Here is a 27,793-nt window from a genome sequence, read left to right on the forward strand (position 1 = left end):
GAAACATGGAGACATCAGACATCCAGATCAACTGAATCTAGTGATCTGGCTCCTGAAGTCCTAGAGTTTGGTTACCTTAACCTTCCACCGGACTGCATGAACATCATCAAAGAAGCCAGAAGACCTACTACTAGAGCTTGCAATGCTGCAAAATGGAAAAGATTTGCCATTTACAGCACTAACAATAATATACACCCACTGGATGCCTCCATCCAAAACATTTGCTACTTACTACATTTGCAAAGATGTAACTTAGCATACTCATCCATACGACTGCATGTAGCAGCACTCGCAGCTTACTTACAAAATCGACAACACTTGTCACTGTTTAGAGTCCCTGCAATTAAAGCCTTCTTGGAACGACTTAAAATAATTATTCCTCCCAGATTACCACCCTCTCCGGTGTGGAATCTAAACATTGTTCTTACTAGGCTCATGGGACCCCCATTTGAACCTCTACATAAATGCGAACTGCAGTTCCTTACATGGAAAGTAGCTTTCCTTATTGCAATCACATCTCTCAGGAGAGTGAGTGAGATCCAGGCTTTAACCATACAAGAACCATTCTTACAATTACATCGTAACAAAGTGGTTCTTAGGACAAATCCAAATTTCCTTCCAAAAGTCTTATCTCCTTTTCATCTTAACCAATCAGTGGAGTTACCAGTGTTCTTTCCAAACCCAGACTCTGTAGCGGAGAGAGCTCTTCACACCTTGGATGTTAAAAGAGCCCTTCTTTATTACATTGACCGAACTAAATCTTTCCGTAAAACAAAACAATTGTTTGTAGCTTTCTCTCCACCACATAAGGGTAACACCATCTCCAAATCTGGGATTGCAAGGTGGATAGTTAAATGTATCCAAATATGCTACCAAAAAGCTAAATGCACATTAACAGTTCCCTCTAGAGCGCATTCCACACGCAAACTAGGGGCATTCTTAGGGAACATTCCCTTAGAAGACATTTGTAAGGCAGCCACATGGTCTACAATACACACCTTCACTAAACATTGTGTTGACGTACGAGCAAAGCAACAAGTTTCTGTGGGCCAAGCTGTCCTTAAAACTTGGTTTCAAACTACTGCAACCGATACAGGTGACCACCGCTAGGGGAGATACTGCTGTATAGTCTATGCTAGTGTGTGATCTGCAGCTCATATGCCTCGAATGGGAAATGCTACTTACCAGTATGCATCTGTTCTTGGCATGTAGAGCTGCAGATCCACACAATGCGTGCAAATAATTTCTTTATTAGCAAACATGCTCAGCCAACACAACACGTTTCAGCCCCTAGAGGCCTTGGTCACATGACGTACCCATAGATCCCCAAACATTTAAAGTGCCACATATTAACAGCAACTGAAAACAGACTTCCGTTTGTTTTCTGTACAGCAATATCAAGGTCAGTTTAACAGTGATACTTGACATTTGAATCGTGTGCAAAATTACGCATTGTATTGTTTATAAACAATGACACATATAATCAATCAGTTGTATGTGTGCAAATCATGCAATTTGTTATTTGTAAATAATTACACTTGAACGCTCCTCCCTACATGTGCAAAGTTCGCAATGGTTACAGTTTAAATACCACATTGTTTCAGTTTAAATACTGGTGGTACTCGCCAATTTTTCTTATTATATGCTGATTTTCACCATATAATATCTGTAAGCAATAACCCATAATTGGTCAGCTCTACATGTGCAAATAGCGCAATCTATTGTATGTAAACCTTAACACTTAATCACTTCTTGTCACATGTGCAAATAACGCAATAGTCACCTTATCAATACATGTTGATCACAGTTGATACTGAGAAATGCACATTAAAGTCCAAATACATAATATTGCTTGCGTACACACACTTTCTGCTGGTACGGGTTTCTTAATACATTACAATTCCGGCATCAATGCCCCTCCTTCTCCGTACCTGTCCTACATTTACTTTTGCCACGATGACAAAACCTGCTGTAAAAAACGTGTCCTGTTAAGGTTGTGTGCTCTAAAGTGCAATTTGAAAAATTATTCTAAAATTGAATTTATGTGAATAAAGTGCTTAAGTGTTGTTAAAATTGCTTATTTCTGCATACCGTTAGGGGCCTGAAACAGGACACCCCAATGGTTTGAGGGTAGTGAGGATATACCATCAGTAGAGAAGATGGCAAAACGGAGGGAATAGCTATCACAACTTTATTTAAAAATTGATTTCATAGTGATATTTTTATCCAGAAAAGCCTATTCGTAATCAGATCCTACTTTTATATCGAATATATCGGATGCTGACCAACCAAGGGTGACCCACCCATCAAAGCCAGGTGTATAGATCTTCAGTTATTTTCAGCCCATTGGGGCTCTTGCAATCTAATTCTAAGATGTATCTCGTTTCTAATAGTCTTAGAATTGCCTCTCTATTGCCTCCCCGTCTAGGTGGTGGCACTGCATCAACCACAGAATGTTTCAGTTTGTCTAGGTTGTTGTTTTCGTGAACCTCGTCGAAGTGGCGTGCCACAAGGTAATTCGGATCTGAATTGGTAATGGCCCTAAGGTGCTGGAGCACTCTCTGGTACTGCCTACATACTGCAGTCCACAAGAGCACTCCAGCACATACACTGCGAACTCCGACTTGCAGGTTAGCCATTTATCTATTGTACAGGGCTTATCTTTGAAAGGTGAAATGCAAGTTGTTTTATTCGTTCCATATTTGCAAGCTCTGCAATTGGAACATTTAAAAAACCCTTGGCGGCTGATAGCCAATTACTGGCTGGTTGATAATCAGGGCTGTTGCTTACCACTAGATCTCTAGTACTGGGGGCCCTTTCTGAATGTAATCATGGGGGTATGAGATACCTTGTCACCTAGAATGGGGTCGCTCAAGATTAGATGCCAATTCTTTTTAAGTATTTTGGACAAACTATCTTTCTGTTTGTTGTATGTCAGGATGAGTCTCTGATTGTTGCTGCTCTCAGTACTACTGTTGAGGATCTTCTTTTTATCTCGCGGTGGTTTCATTAGCAGTTCACTTAGAGAGTGTGACCTAGTTTGTTGGATTGCATCTTCGATTGTGCGGTATATATATATATGATTTTAAGACCTAAAAATCACAAATGATAAAGTCATGTTGATGCAGAAAGTGATGGGACTGGTAAGTACTGGTTGTGTATTACTATTAATTTGAAATGCAGAAAACGCAGTTCAACATATATCTAAATAAAGGGTAAAGAAAATAAAGCAAGGTTGTAAGTACCGACTAATGTATCTCTTACAGACAGATTCCCCTTAATGAAGTTGAATCAGAGCTACTTGCTAAGATCCTGGATAACCACCTGATGGAGGATGATGAAACATAGTATCCATCGCCTTACCAATACCTTGGCGTTAGCAGGACACCTTCATGCGCCACTCATGGTTCTCCAAAGTGATGTTCATTAAGCATTTGATATCTGAACTGGGAATATTTATTTGCAATTTAGGTAAATATTACTATAGGGCCGTAATCTTCACAAGAGTCCAGGTAGATAATGACCTGGCTGACTCATTACTCATGAGACCGGGTATTCAACAAGGCTGTCCTCTGTCACCAGTCCTTTTTAGAACAGCAGTAGAACCATTGGCGTGGATTTCGGGGGCAAAGATGGTATTGTAAGGTTTAGACAGAAATTGAGAACAACTCTATCACTATATCTGGATTACCTCTTGATATTCAGCAGTCGGCCAGACCAGTCCAAAACAGGTTCTGCTCAGGACTGTGAGTTTATGGAGTAATTCTAGCTTATAGGAGATCTGGAGAGGGTTGGGGTCTGGATTACCCAGTCAGAGGTGGCTTCAATACCTTGGAATACCTTGGGATGTAGGTCTAATAATTAATCAGTGATGTGGGAAGGTAACATAGGTTGACTAATAGAAGCACTTGAAAGGGACCTTTCACATTGGGCACTGTTGCTGCTATCATCCTTGATGGGGATTGGTGCTGCACAAAATATTATATAAAAGTACAGAATATCCCTCTAATTGCCCCACTCTGTTTCTTTAAATGTATGACTTTTAGATATTTCTGTGGAACAGCAGGACACGAAGAATGTGCATGGCCAAATGCTGTAAATCCTCAGATAATGGTGGACTCGGCATAGCAAATTAGACTAGACTACTACAGGGCGTTGCACCCCACAGTCATTGATGACTGGCTTTTTGACACCTTTGCAACAGGTGTGAGAAACAGACTTGGGCCCCTTGGAGGATGCAGATTGACATTCCAACAGGGGGGCTCACATGGAGGTGCCCATCTTCGTCTCCTACAGACTCGTACAGTTTAAGGAATTAAATTGCATTTACTAGACATGGGGAATACATTGCTGGGTGGGAAGGAAGGCTTCAGCACCATGCCCGAGGTGTCAAGAGCAGAGGAGTGACTTACTTCATAAAGTGTAGAACTGTAGAGTTTTCAAGGCGTTTTGAGAGACAATTGTGGGGACCATGACCCGAGTCTTAGGACAGCCCCTCCCACCTCCCACCCCCTTCCCTCCCCAAGCAATTCCTTCTTAGTATCCTAGAAGATTTGGCCTAGAAAGATATGTGAGGGTGTTTGTAGAATTCAGCTTGAAAGTAGCCAAACAAGGTATTGTTTGGGAATAGAGGTTGTGTAGGTAGTGATTGGCCTGTTGATCTCCAAGTGGAAGTTGGATTGGATCAATGCAGATTTCTTGATAAATGTATAGACGAGACCTGTCTCATTAAAAGGTATGGGGTTGGTGAAATGAATCCGGGACATTGAGAGCTGTGATTGCCTTGGACATGTTTGCCTTTCTTTAAAGATAAATAGACCGTTGACATGTTTGCCTTGCATACTGTGACTTATTGAACAAACAGATTGAATATTAAGCTCTTTAGGGGACACTCTGCAGTGATATGATTGCATTTGACAGTCATATTGTTAATATGCCAATAAAGTGGTTTATAAAAAAAAAAGCCAGAACTGGGAAAGTGGAATCTTCCATTCTTCAGCCAGAATGATTACCTGCTATTAATAGTTCAACATTATCTCTTCCTCCTCAGAGAAGTCGTTTGTTTTCTATGAAATTCTAGGATCACCTTCAACATCTTCTGCATGCTTTACTTGTATGGCTATGCTTCTTAACTCACCCACCCACCCACCCACCACCACTCCCAAATACTGCTTACCTTCCCCCCATATCTTTGAGAATCAAACTTGTATGCATTGGAATGTTGTAAGAATTGAGGTAGCCAGATTCAAAGCCTCCTCAGCACTGATCCACATCTTCACTGGGGTGCATCTGTCTGGAGCTCCCTCCCACTCACTTTGGGAACTCAATAGTCCAATCTTCTCCTTCAGGAAGCAGCTCAGGGCACATCTGTTCTGACGATTCCTGGACTAACCGGAAGTCTCTTTTAACACTCCTTGGTCACACCTCTGAAGAACCGGGTAATCTGAACCCAGCGGCGCCAGGGGCACGCCCAAAGTCTTCGGGTTCACCTGTCTTAGAATACAGAGACACAGGATACTTCTTGGTGGCGTCCGAGATCGACAGAAGTCCTAGAAGTCATCACGGTATGAGTTCTCAGGAGACTGCTCAATTTTACAAAGCAAGTCATCCCTTTTTATGCCAGAAACATCACATTCCAGACAAACACCCATTATTTTACAAATTGTCCAATCACATGTAACCACACCAAAGGTATCGCATGACGGTAAAACCCACTTTTCAGCTGTCCGGCCCATGATCAATCATCGAACAAACCCAACATTCTTCTTTAGACAAGCCGGACAGACCCATAATAAAGAGACCACAACCCATATCGTAAATGGACCCATAAAAGAGGAAACAGAAACAGATAGAAGTAGGATGAGGCATGTTTGTGTGCAATAAAACTTTACAAGATCCCGTGCTCTGACCCTTAATCAAGATCAGCTAGTGGGCGGGAACGGGTTTGGCAGGGTCAGCCTCGGGCAACGAGGTCAGTTCACTCAAGTCATGTAGGAGTCAGCACAAACTCGAGCTAAGGTGCGCCTGTCCAAAAAGCTCGTTTAACCACAGTCATTGGCCTATGTGAGGGCAACCACAAAATGGCTACCATGCGCAAAATGGAACCCAGGGTTCGATACGAAAACCCTAAATACGCAGTGAATTCATTGGTGTAATGTGACGAAAACACACGTACTAGCCGAACTCACTAGTTACGGTTCGCTGTTACCAAAATCGTAACGGAACCACGATGTTTAAAACGCAGATTCAGATTTCACGGAACCTCCCCTCCCGCTTCTCTCCTTTACCTCTTCTGTGAAATGTGACCTGCTCCCTGTACTCTGTTATAAGATGTAAGTCCCATGATCATTCGTTGTCTGGAATGGGTTCTCTGTCATTCGTAAAGTGCCCCGCGTGCTATGGTGCTGTATACACGCTTGGAATAAACAAAGACTCCAGCTCAGTGGTGACGCTAGACTCCTTGGCCATGTCTTTGTCTGTGATTAGACTTCACTGAAGCGTTGTAATGTATTTAGAGAACAGGCCATTTGGTAATTTGCTAAGGTTTCTAGTTAGGCCAGGGTCTGTCATATACGGAGTCTTCCTCAAAAGTGTAGTCTCTAAAAGGCATTGCTGGGGCAGGAAGGATATGCTACTTGACAGGTGTTCATCAGGTAGTTAGTTATTGCTCCTAAAATGACTTATTTGAAGCGCAACTGAATATCATTGAGCGTGCAGAGCCATAGTTTGCTGCGGTTTCAAAGCATTACATAGCTTAGAAAACGTATTTCTCCATCATGGGGTCGTTATTAGTTTTCAGAATTGTTAAATATATCTCACAAAGTTAAGGATCCTGCAACGGAGAGAAATACATTTTTGGTTTTTCTTTCTGTTCGTATTCTTTGCAGAAATGAAGGTATAACGAAAAAAAACTAGTACGTCAAATTGCTTTTAAAATGCATAAAGCAACATTATTATGGTTGGATTTTGAACATTGCTCTGCGGAAACCCTGTTTTGCATGACTGTCGTTTTCATAATGTGACCTCGCAGTGGCTTTGTTTCCTCACTAGGTTCTTGCTCTGGGCTTCTTGACGGAGTGGAAAAGATTTTCACAAACATGAGTATAAAAAAAAAGTACAGCCTTGTGGGCTGGGGTGGGTCAATACATCTGAAGAGTTTGCCTGTTCTCCACCAGTTTTAATGTTCAGTGCTCAAGTGGATCTCAGAGGAGCAATGCTTTTACTTAATGTTTTTTGTCCCCTACGCCTGCAAAATGTCCAGGAGGCTCTCCCGACATTTTATGGAGCAGTCTTGGACGTTGAAGGGCCTGTGCCACTATATAGAGGAGTTGTTCCATGACTCCCAAGAAAGATTCTTGATTTCATTCAGATGCTTTCAATGTTGGTAGAGTAGTCCCTACAGTGTACCCTTATTCTCAAGGTTGGTGTCCGCCAAACTTTTGTAGTAGGCTGAGATATTTATATTACATACAGGGTCTGCAAGGCCAAGATTCTGCAGACACGGTGGGCGTGGCCAAGCAGTCGATGATGGCGGACGCGTGAGCCTTCAGCTCCGCACCAGCCGACTCAATTATCCTGTATACTACCTGCTTACCCTCGGCCCCATGTGGGGTAGAAACTGGGAGAGACCCCTGAGACTCGGGGGAGCCGAGCGATGCCGGTTGTGGTAGTGAGGACTGCGGAGGAGCTGCCGGCGGGGTCGCCTTCTCGGGCCGCCGGCCGGGATATTCAAGATGGTGGGTACGCGGCGGCTCCACAGCTTAACGGCATCGAGGCCGGGAGATCGGATCCCCGAGAGCTGGTTGAAGCGTCCGGGACAGGTGGCGGAGGACAGACGCCGAGTGGGGCGGGCGGGCCGCCGAGGCGATTCTTTCCCCTCCCGGTGAGCGGCACCGTCCCTGCAGAACTGGGTCCCGGGCGAACGTGCGGTGAATGGTGACACGCCACCTACACCACTGGCACGGCGGCCTTGCCTTGAGGGACGGCGAAGAGAGGGGAGATAGGCCGCATCCGTACGACCAGAGAAGCCTGCGCAGGTACTATATACCAGCGACCGGGGTCTGCCTGGAGGTGCGACTGGGGTGCAGAAATCGGGCGGCCCCCGACGTTTGAAGAGGTGGCAGGAGGGGCCAATTTGAATGATCGGAAGGCGCACACGGAGCTCATAGGCTGCAAAGAAACATTGGCGACTGGAAGGCGATGTGGGAGTGCTTAAGGTGACGCACTGCGGGGTCCCTACAGGAGACGAGGTGGATGGTGTTGGCTCCGTCGGCGCCGCCGGCGGTGGGGCCTCATTTTGGGAGCCGGCGAGGGGAAGAGAGATCACCCGCATTGATAAGACCGGAAGTGGAATACCAACACCTGGAGAAGCGCACGGGGTGCAGAGACCTGGCGGCCCTCTGGAAAGGAGGTGACATAAAAGGCGGGAGTCCCGGGGGAGCGGAGCAGCGCCAGTTTTTTTCCAGGGCTGAGAGGACAGCCACCTCGCATGGAGTTTGTATGCCAGAATGAGATATCGGCGGCTGGGTGGCGACGTGGGAGTACTTAGGATGTCACACTGCGAATCCCACATTTGGTAAACTCCTTGAGATGGAAATGTGACTTTTGCCGGGTTCCGAGAGGCACTCTGTGTTCTGGGAACAGGTACGCTCTGCTGTGTTATTGACTGGTACTATAGGGTTCCCATCACTCACCATTTGGCAGTTTTTCTTCATCCTCATCCTTGACAGACACTGGAGTGGTGGATACCCCCTTGCCCGGGGGAGGAGCTTGTCCCACAGCGAGTCAGCAACCCTCGGACGGTAAGAGCACGACAAACCACAGACATGGGGAATCCCAGGGCACGGCAGACGGGTCCCCCCTCTTGAACGGGATGTAAGTAGAGGGACGCAAGACTCTAAGGACATGGAGCATCTTGAGAGCTGAACACGCGAAGCTCTCGAATCGGGTGAAGCAGGTGGAGGGGGTCACTGGAGACTATGGTACCGATACAGCAGGGGCTGCAAGGGCAGGTGGGGGACCTATCCCAGAGAATTTTGCTACTGGAAAAGAGAGCAGAGGATGCGGAAGGGAGGAACCGTAGAAGTAATATTCAAGTGGTGGGACTGCCGGAAGGTGAAGAAGGCATGGATTTGGTGGCTTACTTAGAGGACTGGCTCCGGAGGGTGGTGGCGCCGCAGGGCCTCTCCACATTTTATACCCTTGAACGAGCGCACCGAGTGCCGGCACGTCCGCCTGCTCCTGGTCGGCCTCCATGGACGGTGGTGGCTAAGTTGCTGCACTTCAGAGACAGAGACCTTTTGCTGAGGAGAGCATGAGAAGTGGGCCCCTTTGCAGTAGGCAACAGTAAAGTGACGCTATTCCCTGATTACACCTTGGAGGTACAAAGACGGAGAGCCTCGTTCTTTGAAGTGAAGAAGGCCCTAAGAGAAGAAGGCATTCAGTACGCCTTAATGTTCCCTGCTCGTCTAAAAATTATGATGGAAGGAAAGACTCACTTCTGTGAGGACCCACAAACAGCTTGGGACTGGTTGGAGACGTATCGGGCGGGTGGCTCCCCTCACTCGACCTCGAGACGCCAAACAGTGGGTCAGATGCGTGCAGGGAAACGTTTACGACAACGGAGGCGCCGGACAACTGTAAAGAAACCCAGCCCGACACGTCTGGCCGCAGAGCGCGCTGAAGTTCTGGAGACGGTGGCCGCAGTGATGCAGTCCAGAGACTCTCCCTCTGAAACGGACTCCGAGGCTAAGTATGGGGAGGAGGACATAGACTCAGAGAGCTCGCAGGCTACCAGTGGGGTCCCGCCGTCGGTAACACTGCGGACTGCTGATGACTTGTAGGGGGTTATTGTAGGAGAGGGACTAGATTATAATCATTTGTATGGTGTAGTGGGGGTTGGCCTTGCTACAGGGAGAAAGCGGTAGAACACTGCGGGGGGGTATAGCCTGACAGAGAACCGTTGTCCTGCGGGGGCGCGGCTTTCTGGGGGTGGGATTGGAAGGGGGTTCAGGGTTAATCATGAGGATAGTCGGCGGTTAGCGGGCTATCTTGGCAGACGTCACTGATCTTGCCACGCACCCACAGCCGGTCTGAGGGTAGTTTCCTTTAGACCTTTGATTACTTTGCCTTTGTTGTGTGGTGAGAAGCATCACCATGGGTTCTGTTGATAGGTTTGGGTGGTTGGCCGTTGCCAATCCGCTCTTGGGATGGGGAGTTTTAGATAAGGGGGTTGTTTGCTTCCGCCAGGGGCACAGAAAAGGTTTCAAGTGTGGAGCGGGGGTGGGGGAGCACGATATTGCAGAATGGTGATGACAGGCGGTAAGCCCGAGCAGTTCCAACTGGTAACCTGGAATGTTTGAGGGATGAGATCACCGCTGAAACGATATCAGGTACTGTCCTATGTTCGGCGTAGAGGGGCGCAGGTGGTTATGCTGCAGGAAACTCATTTGGCGGAGGGGGAGATGGCACGTCTGGGTAGGCGCTTGCGGGGACAGCTGTATGCTACTACGTATTCCGCTTTCTCCAGGCGGGTCCTGATTTGGATTAAACCGGGGGTTCCCTTTAGGCTCCTTAGGCAAAGGATCAATCAGGAAGGGAGATACGTGATAATTACAGGTACTTTGAGAGGCAGAGAGGTGACATTGGTGAATGTTTATAGCCCGAATAGAGATCAGATTTCCTTTCTGTCTGACCTCTCGGAGGTCCTGGCCAACTTCCCACATACAGATCTGATAATAGTTGGGGACTTTAATTGCATAGCTGATGTGCACTGGGATAGATCAACACCCCCACTTCATGGGACTCCGGTTGAAACAACAGCTAGAGGGTTGAGAGCATGGGCCCAGGGATGGGACTTAAGGGATGTTTGGAGGCTACATAATCCCGGGACGCGGGGCTACTCCTATTACTTGCATTTATATGATCTGCATACCCGACTAGACATGTTTTGGTGCTCTTCATCCCTGTCCTCCTTACTTTCTGCTACTGAGTATCTGGGTCGATCACTATCAGACCACAGCCCATTGATTATGAGGTTTACTCCACTTCGGGAGCGGACTCTGATTCCCAGCTGGCGCCTTAGTCCTATATTGCTGGAAGATGAAGGATTCCAACACAATCTCGCTGAACGGTTGACTGACTACTTCACCACTAATGGAGGTACGGCTAGTTCTCGGCTGGTAGAGTGGGATGCGTGCAAGGTGGTGGTGAGGGGGTTTTGCTTAGGGAAGACAGTTGGCACAAGACGCTTGGTAACACAGGAGTTGGAAGAGATAGAAGCCTGGATACTCCTGGCAGATAACGAAGCGGCGGAGGGGGGACAAACAGGGGACCGACTTGTGGAGCTGAGGAGCCAGTATCACCATGCCTGGGACCGACTGAGGGCCATAGTCTGGCAAACGCATCAAGCTGCCCAGCATGCAGAAGGAGGAAGGGGGAGTAAACTACTCGCGTGGTTGATTAGGCTGGTGGGCAGGGGGTCCCCCATAACCAGTGTTACGGATTTTACGGGCCAGATACTAACCTCTCCAGGTGATATCAATGGAGCCTTCCGGATGTACTATGAGGCCTTATACGATGACCCTGACCCATGTGAAGTTGCATCAATGCAGCGGTACCTGGAGACTCAAGGTTTAGTGCAGCTGGACCGTACCTATCCGACTCAACTGGCTGCTCCGCTGGGGGTAGGAGCTATCAAAGAATCGATAAGAGAGATGGCGAAGGGGAACACACCTGGGTCGGATGGCCTGCCCGCGGAGTTCTATGCTACGTATATTGATATACTGGCTCCTCAATTGGAACGGGTTTATGCTCTGGCCCTGGAAGCTGGACTGTTACCTCCCTCGATTAGGGAAGCATTGGTGATTCCCCTCCCGAAAACAAATTCGGGTCAGGCCCCACTATCCGATTTCCGACCACTTTCCATGTTGAATATGGATTTTAAGATCCTGAGTAAGGCCTTAGCGTTGAGACTTCTTCCCCATATGCGGCAACTGGTCCACACAGACCAATGCGGCTGTATTCCAGCTCGCTCGACGTCAAGTAATTTGAGACGTCTTTATCATTTGATGTTCCACCCCTCACTTGGCGATTTCCCGGATGCCGTTGTGATAGCCATCGACCTGGAGAAAGCTTTTGATTCCCTCCGGTGGGACTTTCAAATTCGCAGTTATGATGGAGATGCAGCTGGGAGACGGCTGGTTGCAATGGATTAAGCTCCTCTACAAGAGCCCGAATGCACGAGTACGGACGGGAGGCACCATCTCGTCCCCCTACCCCATCTATAGGGGGACTGGGCAGGGATGCCCGTTATCCCCATTGATCTTTGCACTCGCCATGGAACCTCTGGCCGCACGCATACGGAGGGAGGCGGAGGGAGTGGGAATACCGATAGAGGGAGCGAATCATATCATTTCCTTATACGCGGACGATGTCCTGACTTATTTGAGAGACTGCTCTATGGGAGTCCGGATGATCGTGGACTTGTTTGGAGAATTCGCAGCCTTTTCAGGCCTACGAGTGAATACACGAAAGACCTTTGTCTTCCCGCTTAGGCCTAGCATGCCCCGACCTGTGACAGTGCCGAACACATTGGTATGGGCACCGGTTTCCATTAAATACCTCGGGATTCAGATATACCACACACAGATGGATATGTTCGAAGGGAATCTGGGGGCTTCTTTAAGAAGCCTCAGGTCACATTTTGGCACTCACTAAAGTTGCCCCTTATGGCCCGCCTGGCACTTTCTAAAATGGTGATGCTCCCCCGGTTGTTGTATCACTTTGTGAACCTTCCAGTGCTGATCCCCAGGGCTTGGTTTCAGACGTTGGATGAACTCCTGTGTTCTCTTATATGGGATGGTGGCCGGAACCGGGTATCGTTGCAAACTTTGAGGCTGCAGTTGGCTTCCGGAGGACTCGGAGCCCCGGATTTCGAAGGCTACTATCTGGCGGCACAGCTGCAGTGGCTGACTCGCTGGTTGGGCGGTAGAGACAGTGACACTATATTGCTGCCGATGGGGACGGCTCCAGCCAGATTATATCCTCGACTTTTGGATAGGCGGCAAAAGATACTACCTATGGGGGTACTGCTTTCCGTGGCGGTGAAATGCTGGGACCCCTGTGTGACACGTTCCCGAGCCCGAACACGGTATGCTACAGGTATCCCCCCTCACAGGTATCCCCCCTCACAGGTATCCCGCAGGCAGGAAGAGGACCACCGCTTACCCACCGACAATTGACTGGGTGGTATGAGGCGGGGATACACACCATTGGGGATTGTTATAGGGATGGTGAGTGGCTCCCACTACAGGAATTCCTGGAATACCATGAGCTCCCGGCGGGACAGTTCCTGAATTACCATAGGCTGAGACGGGCCATAGTTGAGTTATGGGGACCCCACACTACGGAACTGGATCCACACTCTGCACTGGAAGCTGTGGCAACTTTGGGCTCGGCGGGCCACCTGATCAGATGGCTGTACTTGGCAATACGGGGTTTGACGCCAGAAGAATTGGGAGGCCTTAGGGGGAGATGGGCGGCTTCCATAGGCAGGCCTTTCACAGATCAAGAGTGGCAGAAAGTCATACGAAGCCCCAAGAAGGTATCTAGAAACACTGCATTTAAGGTGCTACAGTTTAATGTGCTCCACAGGACATACCTGACCCCGCATAGGCTGAATACTATTTATCAGCGGACGGACATCTTCTGCGCTAGATGTGCAGCCCTAGACGCAGATTTTGACCATATGATGTGGTCTTGCCCCCAGCTTGTTGTGTATTGGGGTGAGGTCCTGGCACAAGTCAATAGAGTGCTGGAAGGGACTCTGGCTTGTACCCCAGAGGTCTGTTTACTGGGTCTCTATCCCAGACCAAAGGCTCGCAAGCTGGGGCACCGGTTTGTAGACTTAGTGCTTTTATTGGCGAAGAGCCAGATAGCGCTTAGGTGGAAGGCTAAAATTACCCCGTCTATAATGCTCTGGGGAGCAGAGGTCACACGATGGGCAAGGGCGGAGGAGAAGGCCCTTATTACAGAAGACAGAATCACCAAGAGGCGAAAACCGCTTGCCGAGCGCTGGGGAGCTATTGTCCAGGCATGGGAGTCTAGGGATGATCCGGAGAGGAGTGATAGTGCGGAGCTGGAGACACTGGAGGACCGGACAGGGGTTGGGTGAAATAGTGGGGATAAACTATTGGTTAGGCGGTCCCTGGGCTTGAGATGGGGTGATATGGGTATTTCCTTGCCTCTCTCCCTCTTGTTTTTTTTTCTTCTTTTTTTTTTCTTTTCTTTTCTTTTTCTAGTTTTCTGTCCCTCCCCCCCCGCACTACCCCGCCTTTGTTGGGGGGGATCCACACTGATAGTAATGCATGACTCTAGAGGACCATGGGATAGGGGTAGGCCCCTGGCGGGATTCAGTTATTGTTTGGTGGTTTGGTTACCCTATAAAGGGATTGAGCTCAGTGATGAATATTTGGAGCATATACGGAGGGTTTTGGCCTTATTGAAATTGTCATGTAAGGAATAGAGTTAAGGAGACATTTAGACCTTGTCAACCCCCTTGCAAGTATGAATGGGGGGATTTCTGGCACAGATCCCTACAAAAACCATATGAGGCAAAGGAATGGCTTTCTGAAACTGTACTCAAGGTAATGGGGATTTTCTTTGTTTCCTTCTCCTTCCTAATCTTGGTGTAATGCAAACTGTACTGTATCAGGAAGATCCTTTCTTTTTTTTTTGTTATATGATAACTTGTGCAAATGCCAATAAAAATTATTAAAAAAAAATAAAAAAAAAGATTCTGCAGACACCCCGTAAGGTAGACCGTTGGAACTGATCTCAGGTCCTGGGCATGGCAAATATAGCCAAATGCTTAACAGTACGTGAAAGTGGTCGGCAGTACTGAGACATTTGAGAAAATCTACTGTACGTAGGTCAAACAAGATGGAACAGTCAGGATAAAGCCACACTTACAGCCTCGATGTGGTACAATGGGCTGATGCCTAGAGTGTCTCAATGTCGGAGATGGCAAGCTGTGTAAAATAAATATAGTGTTAAGCGTTAGTTCTGGTGTCTACAGTAGTCCTTTAGTCTATGGTGTCTGGGAGTTGCTCTGGAAGACCTGAGCATGACGAGACAGGTGGGAGTTAAAAGGAGAAGAGGAAGGAAATGGACAAGTCAGAGGAGATAACTACTGGAGAGGACGATTAAGGTCAACATACAGGCTTTAGCAAAGCCTGTTGGTTTGGCTATGGATGTATGATCCGAGAATGGGAACATAGGCAAGCACAAATCTGCAAGTTTGTGTCACTTCACTGTGTATTTTGCTGCATGGATTAGCAAGCTTGGTGACTAAAAAACAGATCAAAGACATAACAAGTACAGAATTTGACAGAGATTGGTAATTCATATGTTGCCACATTAAAGCCAGAACTATTAGTTTTGACAATGCTTGTAGCACAGGAGCAGTAGAACCAGTGGTGTGGATTTAGGGGGCGAAGATGGGTTTGTAAGGTTTAGACAGAACAAATCTATCTCTATTCCCGTATGACCTCTTGATATACCGCAGTTGACTAGACGGGTCCAGACAAAGGTCTGCTCGGGAATGTGAGTTTATTGGACTCAGTCTAGCCTATAGGGGAACTGGAGAGGCTTGATTGGGGCCACTCACTGAAATATCCTAAATGCAGATGCTATATCCAGATAGGAGCCAATGCTTGCTATGTCATTGAACTCTAGTTGTATCTAGATGATGAGACCCGGAAGGCGAATTTCGGTCTGAGGTTGCTTGTTATCCTGTTAAGATGTGCACCATTTAGTTCGTCTTAGCTGTTGTGTTGAGGCAGAACTGGGGCTGATTTGCATGTGATTGGTCACTTTCTGTAGCAGCACAGCGCAAGACTGGACGTGGAAAACACTGGCTTAGAACTGGAAGCTCGTATGGTGGTGAGCACTTGGTTGCATTCAAGAAATTGGTACTAATGGAGTGTACATGATGGCTGGAATTGGGAATTTTACTAATGGAGGAGATCAAAGTGTTTGAGGAGATTGATCACCACGTACCCTTCAGAGCTCTGTCTTTCACTCTCTTGCGTTCCTTTTGCCTCTTCTTCCCTTCACATGTATCCCCCTCTAACCCATTATAAATAGCTTTTTGTTTTCCCTCTCTGTTCCTCACATTGATATGCACTTTCCTCCTACAATATTTTTTCTCTCTCTACGGGACTATCTGTCTCCCTACCTTTCTCTATCCTCTTTCTGCCTCCCCTCGAAGATTTTAAGGTGCGAATGTCCACTGTGTGAGTCATCTAGTCCTGGTTATTCTTCCTTTGTATTTTGGTACTTATTCAGAACGTGGAATGCAAAATTACTAGTTTCGGAATGTACAAATTAAAAAAAAAAAAAAGTTTTGTGCACCTAACCTGGGAGAATATCGGGACAATTTCAGACCACTTTGCTGTCTGCCTCTTTATGTCGCCCAAGTACTAGTACCTAGTAACAAAATCTGTTTCCCTCTTCCCTAAGCACTAGTTCCAATAACCAGCCGTCAAGATTCAAGCCCCATTACCTGCCAACCATGTATCACTTGTCAGCCAGTCCCACTTACATCATGACTCTACCTTCTTCAGCTCTCATCCCCCCCAATACTTCCTGTAAACAGCCTCTCACCTCGCCATCTGGAAAACTCCTTGGAATGCCTCCTTCCCAGGTGCAGTCCCCCACAACTGAGCTCCGTTCATACATACCCAAGGCGCAGTACCTGCTATGGTCTCCCTACGTACTGCACAAAGCCGTTTCACTAACACTTTTGTCTGGCAGTACTTTCCCCACAGCCCCGCATTTCACTTACCTTCATGAGAAATTCTTTTTGCAGTACCTGGTCAGTTGTATCACAGGTGGTACATTAGGGTAGAAATTGCCACTCTGGTCTTTTTTGGTGCATTCTTGTTAGGTCTCGCCTTGCTATCGCGTAAGCGATCGCAAAGCGAGACTATAGAATACGGGTTTCAAAAGTGCTCCCAAAAAGCGGATTGCATGGCTAGCACGCGCACAATCACGCGCATCGTGCCGCCATGCAATCCGCCTTTTGGGAGTACTTCAAAGGGTCCGCTCCCCCGCCCCCAAGCGCGCGCGCCACGCTCGGCCAGGCTTATTTTTCTTTTTTTTTTAAACTTCATGCGCGAGGCGCGCGTGTGTCCAATGTTTATTCTTTTAAAAACCACAATTTTTGGGCAATAGCTGGATTGTCTTTGGCATAACCCTAATTGGACTACAAATCAATACATTCCATGTGATCGGTGCTTCTCAAGTCACCACGCATTGAGGGTAATAGGTTTCTCCGCCACTGGGCTCCAGTACACCCGGACCAGCTAATTAGCCCACAGGTGCTAATCGTGCATTACTAATTAAGTGCCTGCCTTGTTATCACGTGCAGCTCCTAAATACCCGCCTCCCCCTAGGGCGCTCGCGTTTCATTCAGAGAGCCGCGCCGAGAGAGGAAAGACGCGTTAGCAACCCACTGTGCATTCTTTTTGATTCAATCCCTTTGCTGTCTGTGCATGTGATCCCTCACATATGGTTGTGAACTCATCTCTGCTGCTGCATAGGTTTTCCGGGGTCTGGTCTACAAGCGTTTCTCACAGCGCGATTTTCCCGCTGCGGAATTCTTTCACATCGCACATTTTATTTTGGTGGCCTACAGGTGCCTGGAGTCACTCTTTACACTCGGGCAGCCTGTCTCTAATGTTGTTTACTCGCGGCGCCCAATTAACAATGGGGCGTCCAAACCTCTGTTGACTTTCAGGTGGCAGGTGTTACTCTACGCTCCGGCACTATTTCTACACGCTTTTTTCTCTGTAAGATGAGCGCAGAATGTATTATCTAATGTATTACCTCCCGCTTCTCTCCTGACTCCTCCATGCATACAAGCGACCCAGGTACCCTATCAACACTCGCCCATCTCTGCCGGGGTTCTTTCCTTTCCCCGGTGTGTTCTCTACGTCCTGCGGACAATATGTCGAAAAGAGACGGCAACTCAGAGGAACCATACGAAGCCAATGCGGGAACTTCTCCGAAGTAAGCCGAACGTTTCCGATATATTTGGCATCTCATTCAGTTCGGGATATCCGTTAATCTATTTCTTTTACCCGCGACTCCCCGCTCTCTTTTCTTTTCACCCCGTCTTCCCCACCTTGACGCCCCCCTTAATCTGCCTTCCTTTCTATCGTTCTACATAAAGGTAACCATTTCCTTCTTCTAAGGCTATATTCCGCATTCACTCACTCTCCTTTTCCCTTTCGTGCTCCCGGTTTGTCACACTCCATCGCTTTTCTTCTCTTTTCTTTCTATCTTATTTTCCTTACTTTCCCTCTACTCATTTATGCACCCATTCTGTGTTCTTATCTATCGCTCCATCTCTGTCCCTTCATCTGTCTTCTTTCGATGCGCTTTTTTTCTCTCCCCTCTCCTGCAATTCGCCCTTCGTATCTCTCAGGTTTTTTTTCACTCGTTCCATTTCCCATTTTCTCACACTCTTCTCTCGAACTTTCTCTATTTTCCTAGATATATCTTGTATCAATCTCTTGCTTTCTGTAGCCCTCTCTCAGCCTTCATGTCTCTATTTATTTGTTCATTTTGGGATGTGAATTGGCGTGACCCAAGTGTGCATCAAAGTGCTAAGCCATATCAGTAATAAACAGCTGTGAAAGAAAACTTAAAGAAACGTTGCTACTAAGGGGTATTTTATGTTAATATAAGATAGAAAAGTTACGTTTTTCAGGATTCAAGATGAAATTACAACCGCTTTCAGCTTCCTTCCTCGGAGTGTGGCCCGGGCTGCAGTGGGAGCGGATACCGCCTCCCTGTTTATCTTCCTAATCTCTCTTTCTCTGGAAGTCCAAGTGCTGTTCTAGGTAGCAGTGTGTGCTAGACTTATAACCTCATGCAGGGCGCAATTAACAACAAACAAGCATTGGCATAGCCAATAGGTCACGCCTTTGGGACCTTATACGTATTTAGCCATGCAACAGTTGTTATTGCACCAAGGATATTGTGCTGCATAACTAAATACTTAGAAGGTCCCAAAAGCGAGACCTATTGGCTATGCCAATGCTTGTTTTAAGTTTGTGTTTGGCGAAGACCTCTAAAAGTGAGAAGTGTTTATTACGATTCTTGTTCAGAAGGAGGCGTTTTAGAATCTATACATATTTTCTTAAGATTTGAGAATGGGAAGGTCGACCTTTATTGATTTTCAGGGCCCCAGCGCCGATCAATCACTGCGTCTGCAGGGCAACACTCAGAACATGGCGGAATGCAGCAGTTTTCCCTTCTCACGACCTCACTATTTCTTTTTTTCTTTCCCTTTGCAGGAGACACTCCGAGGAAAGATTCTGTGTTACACCTCAACAACTTTGACAATGGAGAAGAGTCTTTTGACCGGAACCTGGCGCTGTTTGAGGTGAGCGTCAGCGTGAGTTTGTATGGTGTGGCGGATGGGACTGGGCGGCACGTGTCGTTAGTAATGTGCCCTTTATTGGACTTTATCTGCCATCTGAGAGATTCTTAATACCGTGATCTCTGCCAGACCATTCAGCATCCCCCAAGCAACTCCTTCACCTGCAGTTAATCTTTCCCTACTTCGAGCCCACTGTGGCACAGTGTGTAGGAACACTGCTCACATCTGCTTTATCTACTACAAACCTAAGTACCTTCTGCACACACAGAGTGCTCCATAAACCGTACATTCAGATTAGCCAAGAGTTCTGCGATATTTGTTGTGCTCCTTTACGGTCCCTATCTATACCCAGCATATATGATGCATAGCATCATATTGTGATATACGTTCGCTTCAGCCATAGCAACTCTATAGGTGTGATTGAGCCTCACTTTCTATTGACAAGACTTTTTTTGGTTTGCGAATAATTTTCACATAATTAACAAATCTGCAAAAAATGTGGATCCCAATAGGCCTTCCAGCTACGTCTTGTTGTGTCAGGCTTCCTTAATATCTGTCCAGGAGAGGATAAGGTAACCATGGTAGCAGCGGGGGTTAAAAACAGAAGTGTTTTTCACTGTAGGTCACCTAGGAGTGTGTGCCCCACAGAATTGCACTGAACCTGCCCTAAAATTAGACTTTAACTTTGAATGTGTTTTTTGTGGTTTATTTATAAATCGTAAAGTAGGTTTTTTTTTTATATTTAAGTTATAAACAGCGGACATCTGAAAGTTCATTTAAATGCGTTTCTTGATTTTGTTATAACTTTATCAGCTATCGACAAAACAGTATGTAATGTGGCAGACGCTTACATGTTTACATTGCTTTTCGGAATGTGTAGTTTAATGTAGATCTGAGAATGTTAGCACTTTTTGTCAAATGTACCTGAAATTGTGAAGGTGATTACCACATTAGTTCCACACACTGGGGAGGGGTAGGAGAAACTACTCCTACTTCGACCTCCTCAACAACAATCTTCGCACACAAAAGGAAGTAGGAGTGAAAAGACTCACCGCTTAAAGACATGATAGACAAAGTCAACATGTTTGAAAAACTACCCTCACCCACAAAGCAACATGTTTTTGAATGTAAAAATGAACACATTTCTTTCACTTTATTATTTTTTTTATTTGCAGATTAATAATCCAGAGTGTGGATACGAGACCCACACGTAAGTACTGGTTCAGTCTTAGACCCTCAAATACAGAATAGAGGTCGTGACGCTAGGGCTCTTTCTCAGTCCTGAAGAAAACCGGGGAAGAGACAAATAGCCGGCTGAAACATGTTGTCCATTCTGCAGTGAGGAGGGGCGAATGGTGCATAATAAAACCATGCTCACCGCCATCCTTGAGGTCAATTGACCTTTTCAACTCTAGCCGGGGAGCCCAGGAATAAAATGGGCTTTGGGACATCCCTGAGCTAGTTTTAATATATTTTCCTGCACTTTTCATATCTTTGATCCCTATTATTGCTTGTTTTGCCTCCCACCCTATTGCTCCATCCCAGGCGTTGGTCTGCGCAGGGGTGTGTTAGCAGCCCTATGATGAAGCATGCCACATTCGTGTGTGTGAGGGCAGTTTTTCAAACATTTTGTCTTTGTCTATCATATCTCTATAAGCTTTCAGTCTTTTCACTCCTACTTCCTTTTGTGTGTGGCGATTACCACATTAGCCCAGTGCTGGTATCTCAAGATTGTGCAGATACGTCGCAAAGGAAATTTAAAATACTTTTACAGGGTTTTGGGTGTGAAAAACGTGTTTGTTATTAGCACAGCTTTTCAGTTAAGCACGAAGCCGGTGTCTCACGCTTTTGGCAGATGAAGTTGTGGGTCCCGTGCTCACTACGCCACTGGAATCAAGCTATCCTGGCTGAAGAGGGGTGAAACCCCGAAACCGGTCCTAGGATGCTTGATTCCGGTCCAGGGAAGACTTGGCTTGGCAGTTCGGGCTGGACTGTTCCCATGAGGCACAGGGTCAAGACTGATTTGCATATGGCCATGTCTGAACTGGGGTGGCGTGGTGAGCAAAATAACGATGGATTAAACCCAGATCTGTGACTTGTGACTGGGGGTGAATGTTTTGCCAATGTGCAACATTCCGTCCATCATCTTGTGTGTTTTGCTGTTCACCCTATGTGGGAAGGGTATGCCCAGATGTGGGTCCCGTGCTCACTACGCCACTGGAGTCAAGCCATCCTGGCTGAAGAGGGGTGAAACCCCGAAACCGGTCCCAGGATGCTTGATTCCGGTCCAGGGAAGACATGGCTTGTGTCAGACTTATCAGCGCACGCCGGCCCATCCTCGCGCAACACTAGGAACGGCGCGAGGAACTACACTTCCTGATGGGCAGTGCGGGAGGTGCGCTGCGTAACGCACGCCACGCCCCACCACAAGACGTCAAAAGGCGAGAGGTCGCCGAGCACGGAGCCGATAATTCTTCGAACCCGGGAGACGAGACGAGGAGACGCCGAGAGACGGAGGTTCGGACGAGCTCATCACCCAGGTAGAGGCCCGTGACATCCGGAGGTTCGTCGTGACCGAGGTAGGAGTACTGTGGCAGTATTTCTTACGGGGCTCGACCCATCTTAGTCGGAGACAAGCTCTTCGAACCATAGAGATTCCCAGGCCCGCCCCTCTGTTGGCGAGACCGGCTGGTCTCATGCAGGGGAGCGAACAAGTATATTGAGAGTTACTAGACTTAAGGGGGCAAGCCACGCCGTTCAAGACAGGCGGTGTGCGAGCCCGAAAATTGTTCTGAGAAAACGAGAGCGAGAGTGTTTGATTCAAGCAAACATCAGACAGATCGGAGGCAAAGGAAAGCAGTAAGGCTTTTAGGCAGTTGGCGAAGCGTGCTCCAGCCTCACAGACTTCAGTTCCCGGGCAGACACTAGCAGTGTGCACCCGCACCCCGCGGTGGCCTGGTTTTCACTTTCGATTTCTTCTGCTTATATTCCTAGACATATGTGCGAGTCAGGAGAGAGGGGTGGTCACAACGCCGAAGGCATGGAATGAGCTGGGCAGTTACAAGTGGGTATTGCACCACAAAGTTGTTATATGGTGTATGTGCGTCTGTATGTTGATCCCTGTCATTCTCCCTACGTGTGCCTTTCCTTGTCGTTTATATTAGTGCCTGCAACGAAAAGACCACGACCCGTAGCTCTCCCCCATATGTCCGGGCATACCTTATTTTCCTTTTCAGGGGAGAGGGCAAGCTAGCGTTAACACAATCCTGCTAAAAGTAACGCGTATGGTTCCCATTGAGAAACTGGAAACAAAACGTCTTATGCTATGTTCTGTTGTCTCTTTTGCCTTCACAGATCTCCCTCCGTGCAGTCCCCACCCTTTCCTTCCCCCGCTCGATCACCTCAAAAGTCCGTGGTTTCAATAGCCGGACTTGGGGTCATCCAGAGGTGGGCCCCCATAGAGCATCAACACAGCCCCGGGGACATCGGAACGAGGAACCTGACAGCTTGGCAGTTCGGGCTGGACTGATCCCATGAGGCACAGGGTCAAGACTGATTTGCATATGGCCATGTCTGAACTGGGGTGGCATGGTGAACAAAATAACGATGGATTAAACCCAGATCTGTGACTGGGGGTGAATGTTTTGCCAATGTGCAACATTCTGTCCATCATCTTGTGTGTTTTGCAGGACACAGTAAAGAACATAGGCAGCATTTAACAAACCTGCATGAAATGTAGACGATATTTGTCAAGTTAAATCCAGTGTTGGCATCACAAGATTCATGCAGATGTGTGAAGGGGGTACACATTTAAATGGCAGCAGTAAACAAAACAAAAAAAAACGAGCAGTGTCGTAGACCTTATGCAGCTGGTTAAGTGTCATGGTGCCCGTTTCAAAATCACACTACCCATCGCCAAACACGTGCAGCAGAGATTGGGTGTGTGGCCTGCAGCCAGCACTCACTCCATATGGCCATGCATAGGAACACTGCCATATCCTGAGGCCAACCCAAGCTGCGTACTGCCAAAGGACGTTGGTCTTGTGAAAATAGGTACATGACCTGGCCAAAGGCCGTACACAGTTGGGGTTGGGGCCACAAAGGTTGACATCGAGAGAAGTTGCCCGTAGGGCATGGTTGCAGGCCAGCTCTGTAACCATCCTTTGTTGCTTATGGCTTGGGACTGTCTGCAGTGCGGTGGATGTCAAGGTGATTATGCAGCTGCTGCTGGGCGTGACCAAATGCAGTGCACAGTGGAAATAAGTGTAAGGTAGGTTTTCTCTGCTCAAGACACATTTACAAGTGTTTAAAGAATCCTCAGAAATTCACTTTAAAACAACAGCTAAAGTACATTGATGACTTGGAATTGAAACCGAAAACCCACAGAAAATGGTCAGTTATGGTTAGCAACACAAATCCTAACTTTTTCTACCTCCATGCAAACACTGTCACCAGAACCCCTCGAGTGCATTATTGGGCTCTATTACACAGTTGCCACACCTATAGAGAGAGAGAGAGAGAGCACAAGGTCTAGTTTAAAGTCTGCAAGAGTGTGTCTAGTTATCATTACCTTTCAGTTACCATATTTGACACACCTGCAGGAAACTTGGCACATAATTAGCACCATAGGCTGCATTTTGTTATGCCAAGTCTCATGCTTATTTATCTCGGGAGAAAGGTTAAAGGAGGGATCAAAAATGAGTTTTCCATTATGGGTTCAGTTAGAATATTTGCTCTGTTACAGTAAAAACTGCTGAATAGAATTACATCACACTTGCATACTAGAACTTTACTTCGTAACATTTGGTTGATCTGCACAAAATGTGAGATAGTCGAATTGCACTTAAATTGCTCATCATCTAAATTTCATGCAGATTTGTCAAATTAGGCCAAATTCATTATTAAAACTATTTTGAACCTTCCACTCTATTAACTTTTCCTTAGGACCAAGAGAACTCACAAGTCGCTACATCCAGCTTTGCAGCTGGTGTGGCTGAGGCTGGGTGTAGAACTTGGGCGCTCCACATAGCCAATGTTTAGTTTGCTTGGCATGAGTGAACGGCAGGGCCTGGTACAATCATATTGCCCCCCAACCTCACACATCCCATTGCACTCCTTACACTTTCACCTCTGTATGTGTGGAAAACGTGTAATATTTTACTTGGCATAAGCGACAGCCATTTTGGCTGTGGTGTCCCTTTAAGTTTCCTTCGTAATTCTTTCGTCTTTTCACTTTGCCTGTGCTATCTATTTTAGTTGACTTCCTGTTTCAGATAAAAGCAATGTACGTGCTGAGGGTTTGTAGCTGTCAGAGCACCTGGTCTCTGTTAACTGTCAACCATTTACTACTGCCATAAGCACTCCTGCCCCCTCTCCCACTTTGCTGACCAAGTGATTATTCATCTGCCCTTGTTTGCTGAAAACTAATTCTAAAACTCGCTCTCCCTATTTCTGTTCACATGCTAACAGTGCAGAAAACCTGTATAAAAGCCCTGTGTTCTGTGACTTTAGTGTACTACCTCAGGCAGCACTTGAGAGTGCTGTGTGGATGTGGTCCCACTAATGAGTGATTAATAAACGTGTTGTTTATTCCCAACTCCAGTGCTGATCTCTATTTTGTTGGTCTTTGAACCCGTGGACAAAAGGGTGACCCTGCACCAGTGTACCCCTGAAAAAGTACATTTCCACGGGTGGCGCCCAACGAGTGGCCCCATCGGAGACGCGGCCGTCCGAAGGAGTGGTCTTGACAGAAGACCGAACATTTACTGAGGAAGCGCACTGCACGAGGAGACCTTTGTCTTTGCAGGCCGACATGACTTTTCCTATTTTCCCAATTTGACCCTCCAGGTGGCGGCCGGTCTCGACGGGGTTTCTTTGGCGCATTCTGTAGTGACCATTAGGTCAACCGGAGATCGGCAGGTGGGAGTTGGAGTCTTCTGTTTGGTAAGGTCGCTAAAGCGGCACTCTTGATTTGTTAAACCTGGGCTTTTTGTTATTCAACCTTTGAAGGCAGGTAATGTGGAGATTTTTCTCCTTTCAAAATATTTGGAGTAGTATTATTTTACTAATATTTGTAGAACACGCCTGCTCTCAGCACACTCCGTAGATGGTTTTGCTGCTCTGGAGGTACCAAAGAAAGTCTTTAACAAAGTCAGCCGACTTCCCCCAGAGGGGAAACCAAATCGAGATATGTATGTCAAATATGGTATTTCTTCCATAATGTACAAATACACAAAAACGATTCTGATCTACAATGGCCAGTAAATGGTTCATTTGATTTTAAAGGTTCAATATGTAGAGCAGTGTTTATTGAAAGGAAAAAGTAGACAGGATATGTTTGATTGTGTGCGTATGTGGAAGAAAAGTGCGAGAGAGAGCAAAAAGAGGAGAATCTATAGCAGAAAAAGAACAACGAAAAACGATATATCAAAAAGCGCTAGAATTAAAAAATAACGAAAAGAAGGAATAAATAGAAGATGAAGATAGGGAACGTCGAGTAGAGGTAAATGGCCAGTATCCTATTAGGCGCCCTATTTATCCCATACTTAATAAACCTCAGGATGACTGAATCCTATTAGAACACCCCCTCCACCCCCGTATACATTTCCCACTCCAAGTGCCCCTGTTGAGATTTCTGACGACGCGCATTTGTCTTCAGATGACAAAGAACAAGATAAACAAGATGGGCTACAGACTCGCTCTACTTTGACTAAAGCAGAAAAGGATACCTTAAAAACCGCTGCTAGGGAGGAGGCTCGTCTTTCTCGAGCGGCATCGCTCATTGTAACTATGGTTCAACAGTGGAACAGCGCAGAGCAATTTTATTTTGTAGAAAAATTTGTTTGGGAGGTAATATTTGATTATAGACAAATTTCTCGCGAACTAGAGCCAGTTGATATAAATACTGATTACAAACGCTTAACAGAGGGGATTTTTCCTTTTTCAGACCTATCTGACCTGATTAGACTAGTGGTTAAAATACGAGACGTAACATTGTGTTTACGAAAGGAGCAAGAGTTAGCTAGAACACAGAGAGGTATAGAAGCAGTTCAATCTCAAGCACAAAGTGTAGACGCCCCGGTGGAAGAGGCTGCACCCAGTAGTACTACAGTTACTGTAAAACCTATGCGTGAAGCTGCACCCCTGTTTGTTCCTCCGAAGGGTGCGGGAACCAATGATGATAAAACTTTGGATGATGCAAAGGGATATTTTATATAGAATTGGGTTTATACTCCTTGGAGTAAAGCTGATGTGATGGCTCTTAAAGCTGCTTTGCCCGACCCCCGGAAAAATCCTGCCGCCTTCTATGAGGAGGTGGAAGAAGCCATTAGCTCCTGAACTATGACTTTGCAAGATATTGATATGTTCTTTGGGCTTATTTTGCCTCCTGATATGTGGAGAACAATATGTAAAATAGATGACAATGTAGCATATGGTGATACATGGGAACATTTAGAACAAATGGATGCGGAAAGGGAGCCTGCGCAGAAACCTCAAGAGGAGATATTCGATAAAGCTCTTGTGACTAAGTTAAAAACTCTCATACCTCCTAAGAAAATAGAATGGACTACATTAGCGTCCTGTAAACAGGAAACGGATGAGTCAGTTTCTGATTTCTTTTCAAGGTTTGAGGAAACATTCCATGGTTTTAGTGGTCAGTCATTGGCCGATGATACGGGTAAGCATTTGTTTGTTGATAAATTTGTCGCTAATATGTCACAGGAAATAGCTAGTCGCTTAAAGGCCAGCGAGAGTTCTCGGACACGTCTTCCCCAGTTTCCCTTTTGACTATGGCCTAATATTATGAGCGGCAGGAACAGGAAGCAAAAGGCAGGGAAGATAAGAAGGTTAAGGAGTTACAGACCAAAGTTATGTTGGCTCAAATATATGGTCCACCGTTTAGGGGAGGTGGAAGAGGCGGATGTGCAATGTATAAACCTGGAGCACTCCCTCAAGCATATTTGTCCCCTGATCAGTGTGCTTATTGTAAAGAGACCGGGCATTGGCGTTCTGAGTGCCCTCTTTTGCGAGGTCAGCAGTATCAGCGGGGAAGGGGCAGTATGAGAGGACGCCCAGGAAATTCAGGAAACAGGGGAGGTATGGGAGCTCGTCCCAGGTTTGAAGCAGTTGAACAAGGACCAAATTACTCTAATACCTTTGATAGACTAAATCAATATCAAAAGTCTGATTATTCTGCTGATGCCCTTGCGGATTCCGACTATGCATAGGGATGCCTAGGATGGGGTAAGGAACCGGTTGAGGTGCCAGTAGATTAAATAGGTCCTTATATTGACGCAAACATCTTGGGATCTACTGATCGGTTTCTGGTTGATACAGGGGCTA

At 46.7% G+C, this 27,793-nt stretch overlaps 1 protein-coding gene across 2 annotated transcripts in view; it reads left to right on the forward strand.

The window, feature by feature from the left end:
* LOC146869374 (solute carrier family 12 member 6-like) overlaps positions 1-27,793 on the forward strand; it is a 720,118-nt gene that overhangs the window by 152,220 nt on the left and 540,105 nt on the right. Inside the window, exons 1-2 of one of the 2 annotated variants that reach the window (XM_085599660.1) lie at positions 19,362-19,453; positions 20,626-20,660. Coding sequence is in view for 1 of the 2 variants with exons in the window: in XM_085599658.1 (XP_085455784.1) it covers positions 19,365-19,453 (89 nt within the window). In the remaining variant the exon portion in view is untranslated. Of the gene's footprint in view, positions 1-19,361; positions 19,454-20,625; positions 20,661-27,793 lie in introns of those variants that run through there. The other variant, XM_085599658.1, reaches the window with a different exon arrangement.

Source organism: Triturus cristatus, chromosome 1_1, assembly GCF_964204655.1.
Source record: "Triturus cristatus chromosome 1_1, aTriCri1.1, whole genome shotgun sequence".
Taxonomy (NCBI): Eukaryota; Metazoa; Chordata; class Amphibia; order Caudata; family Salamandridae; genus Triturus; species Triturus cristatus.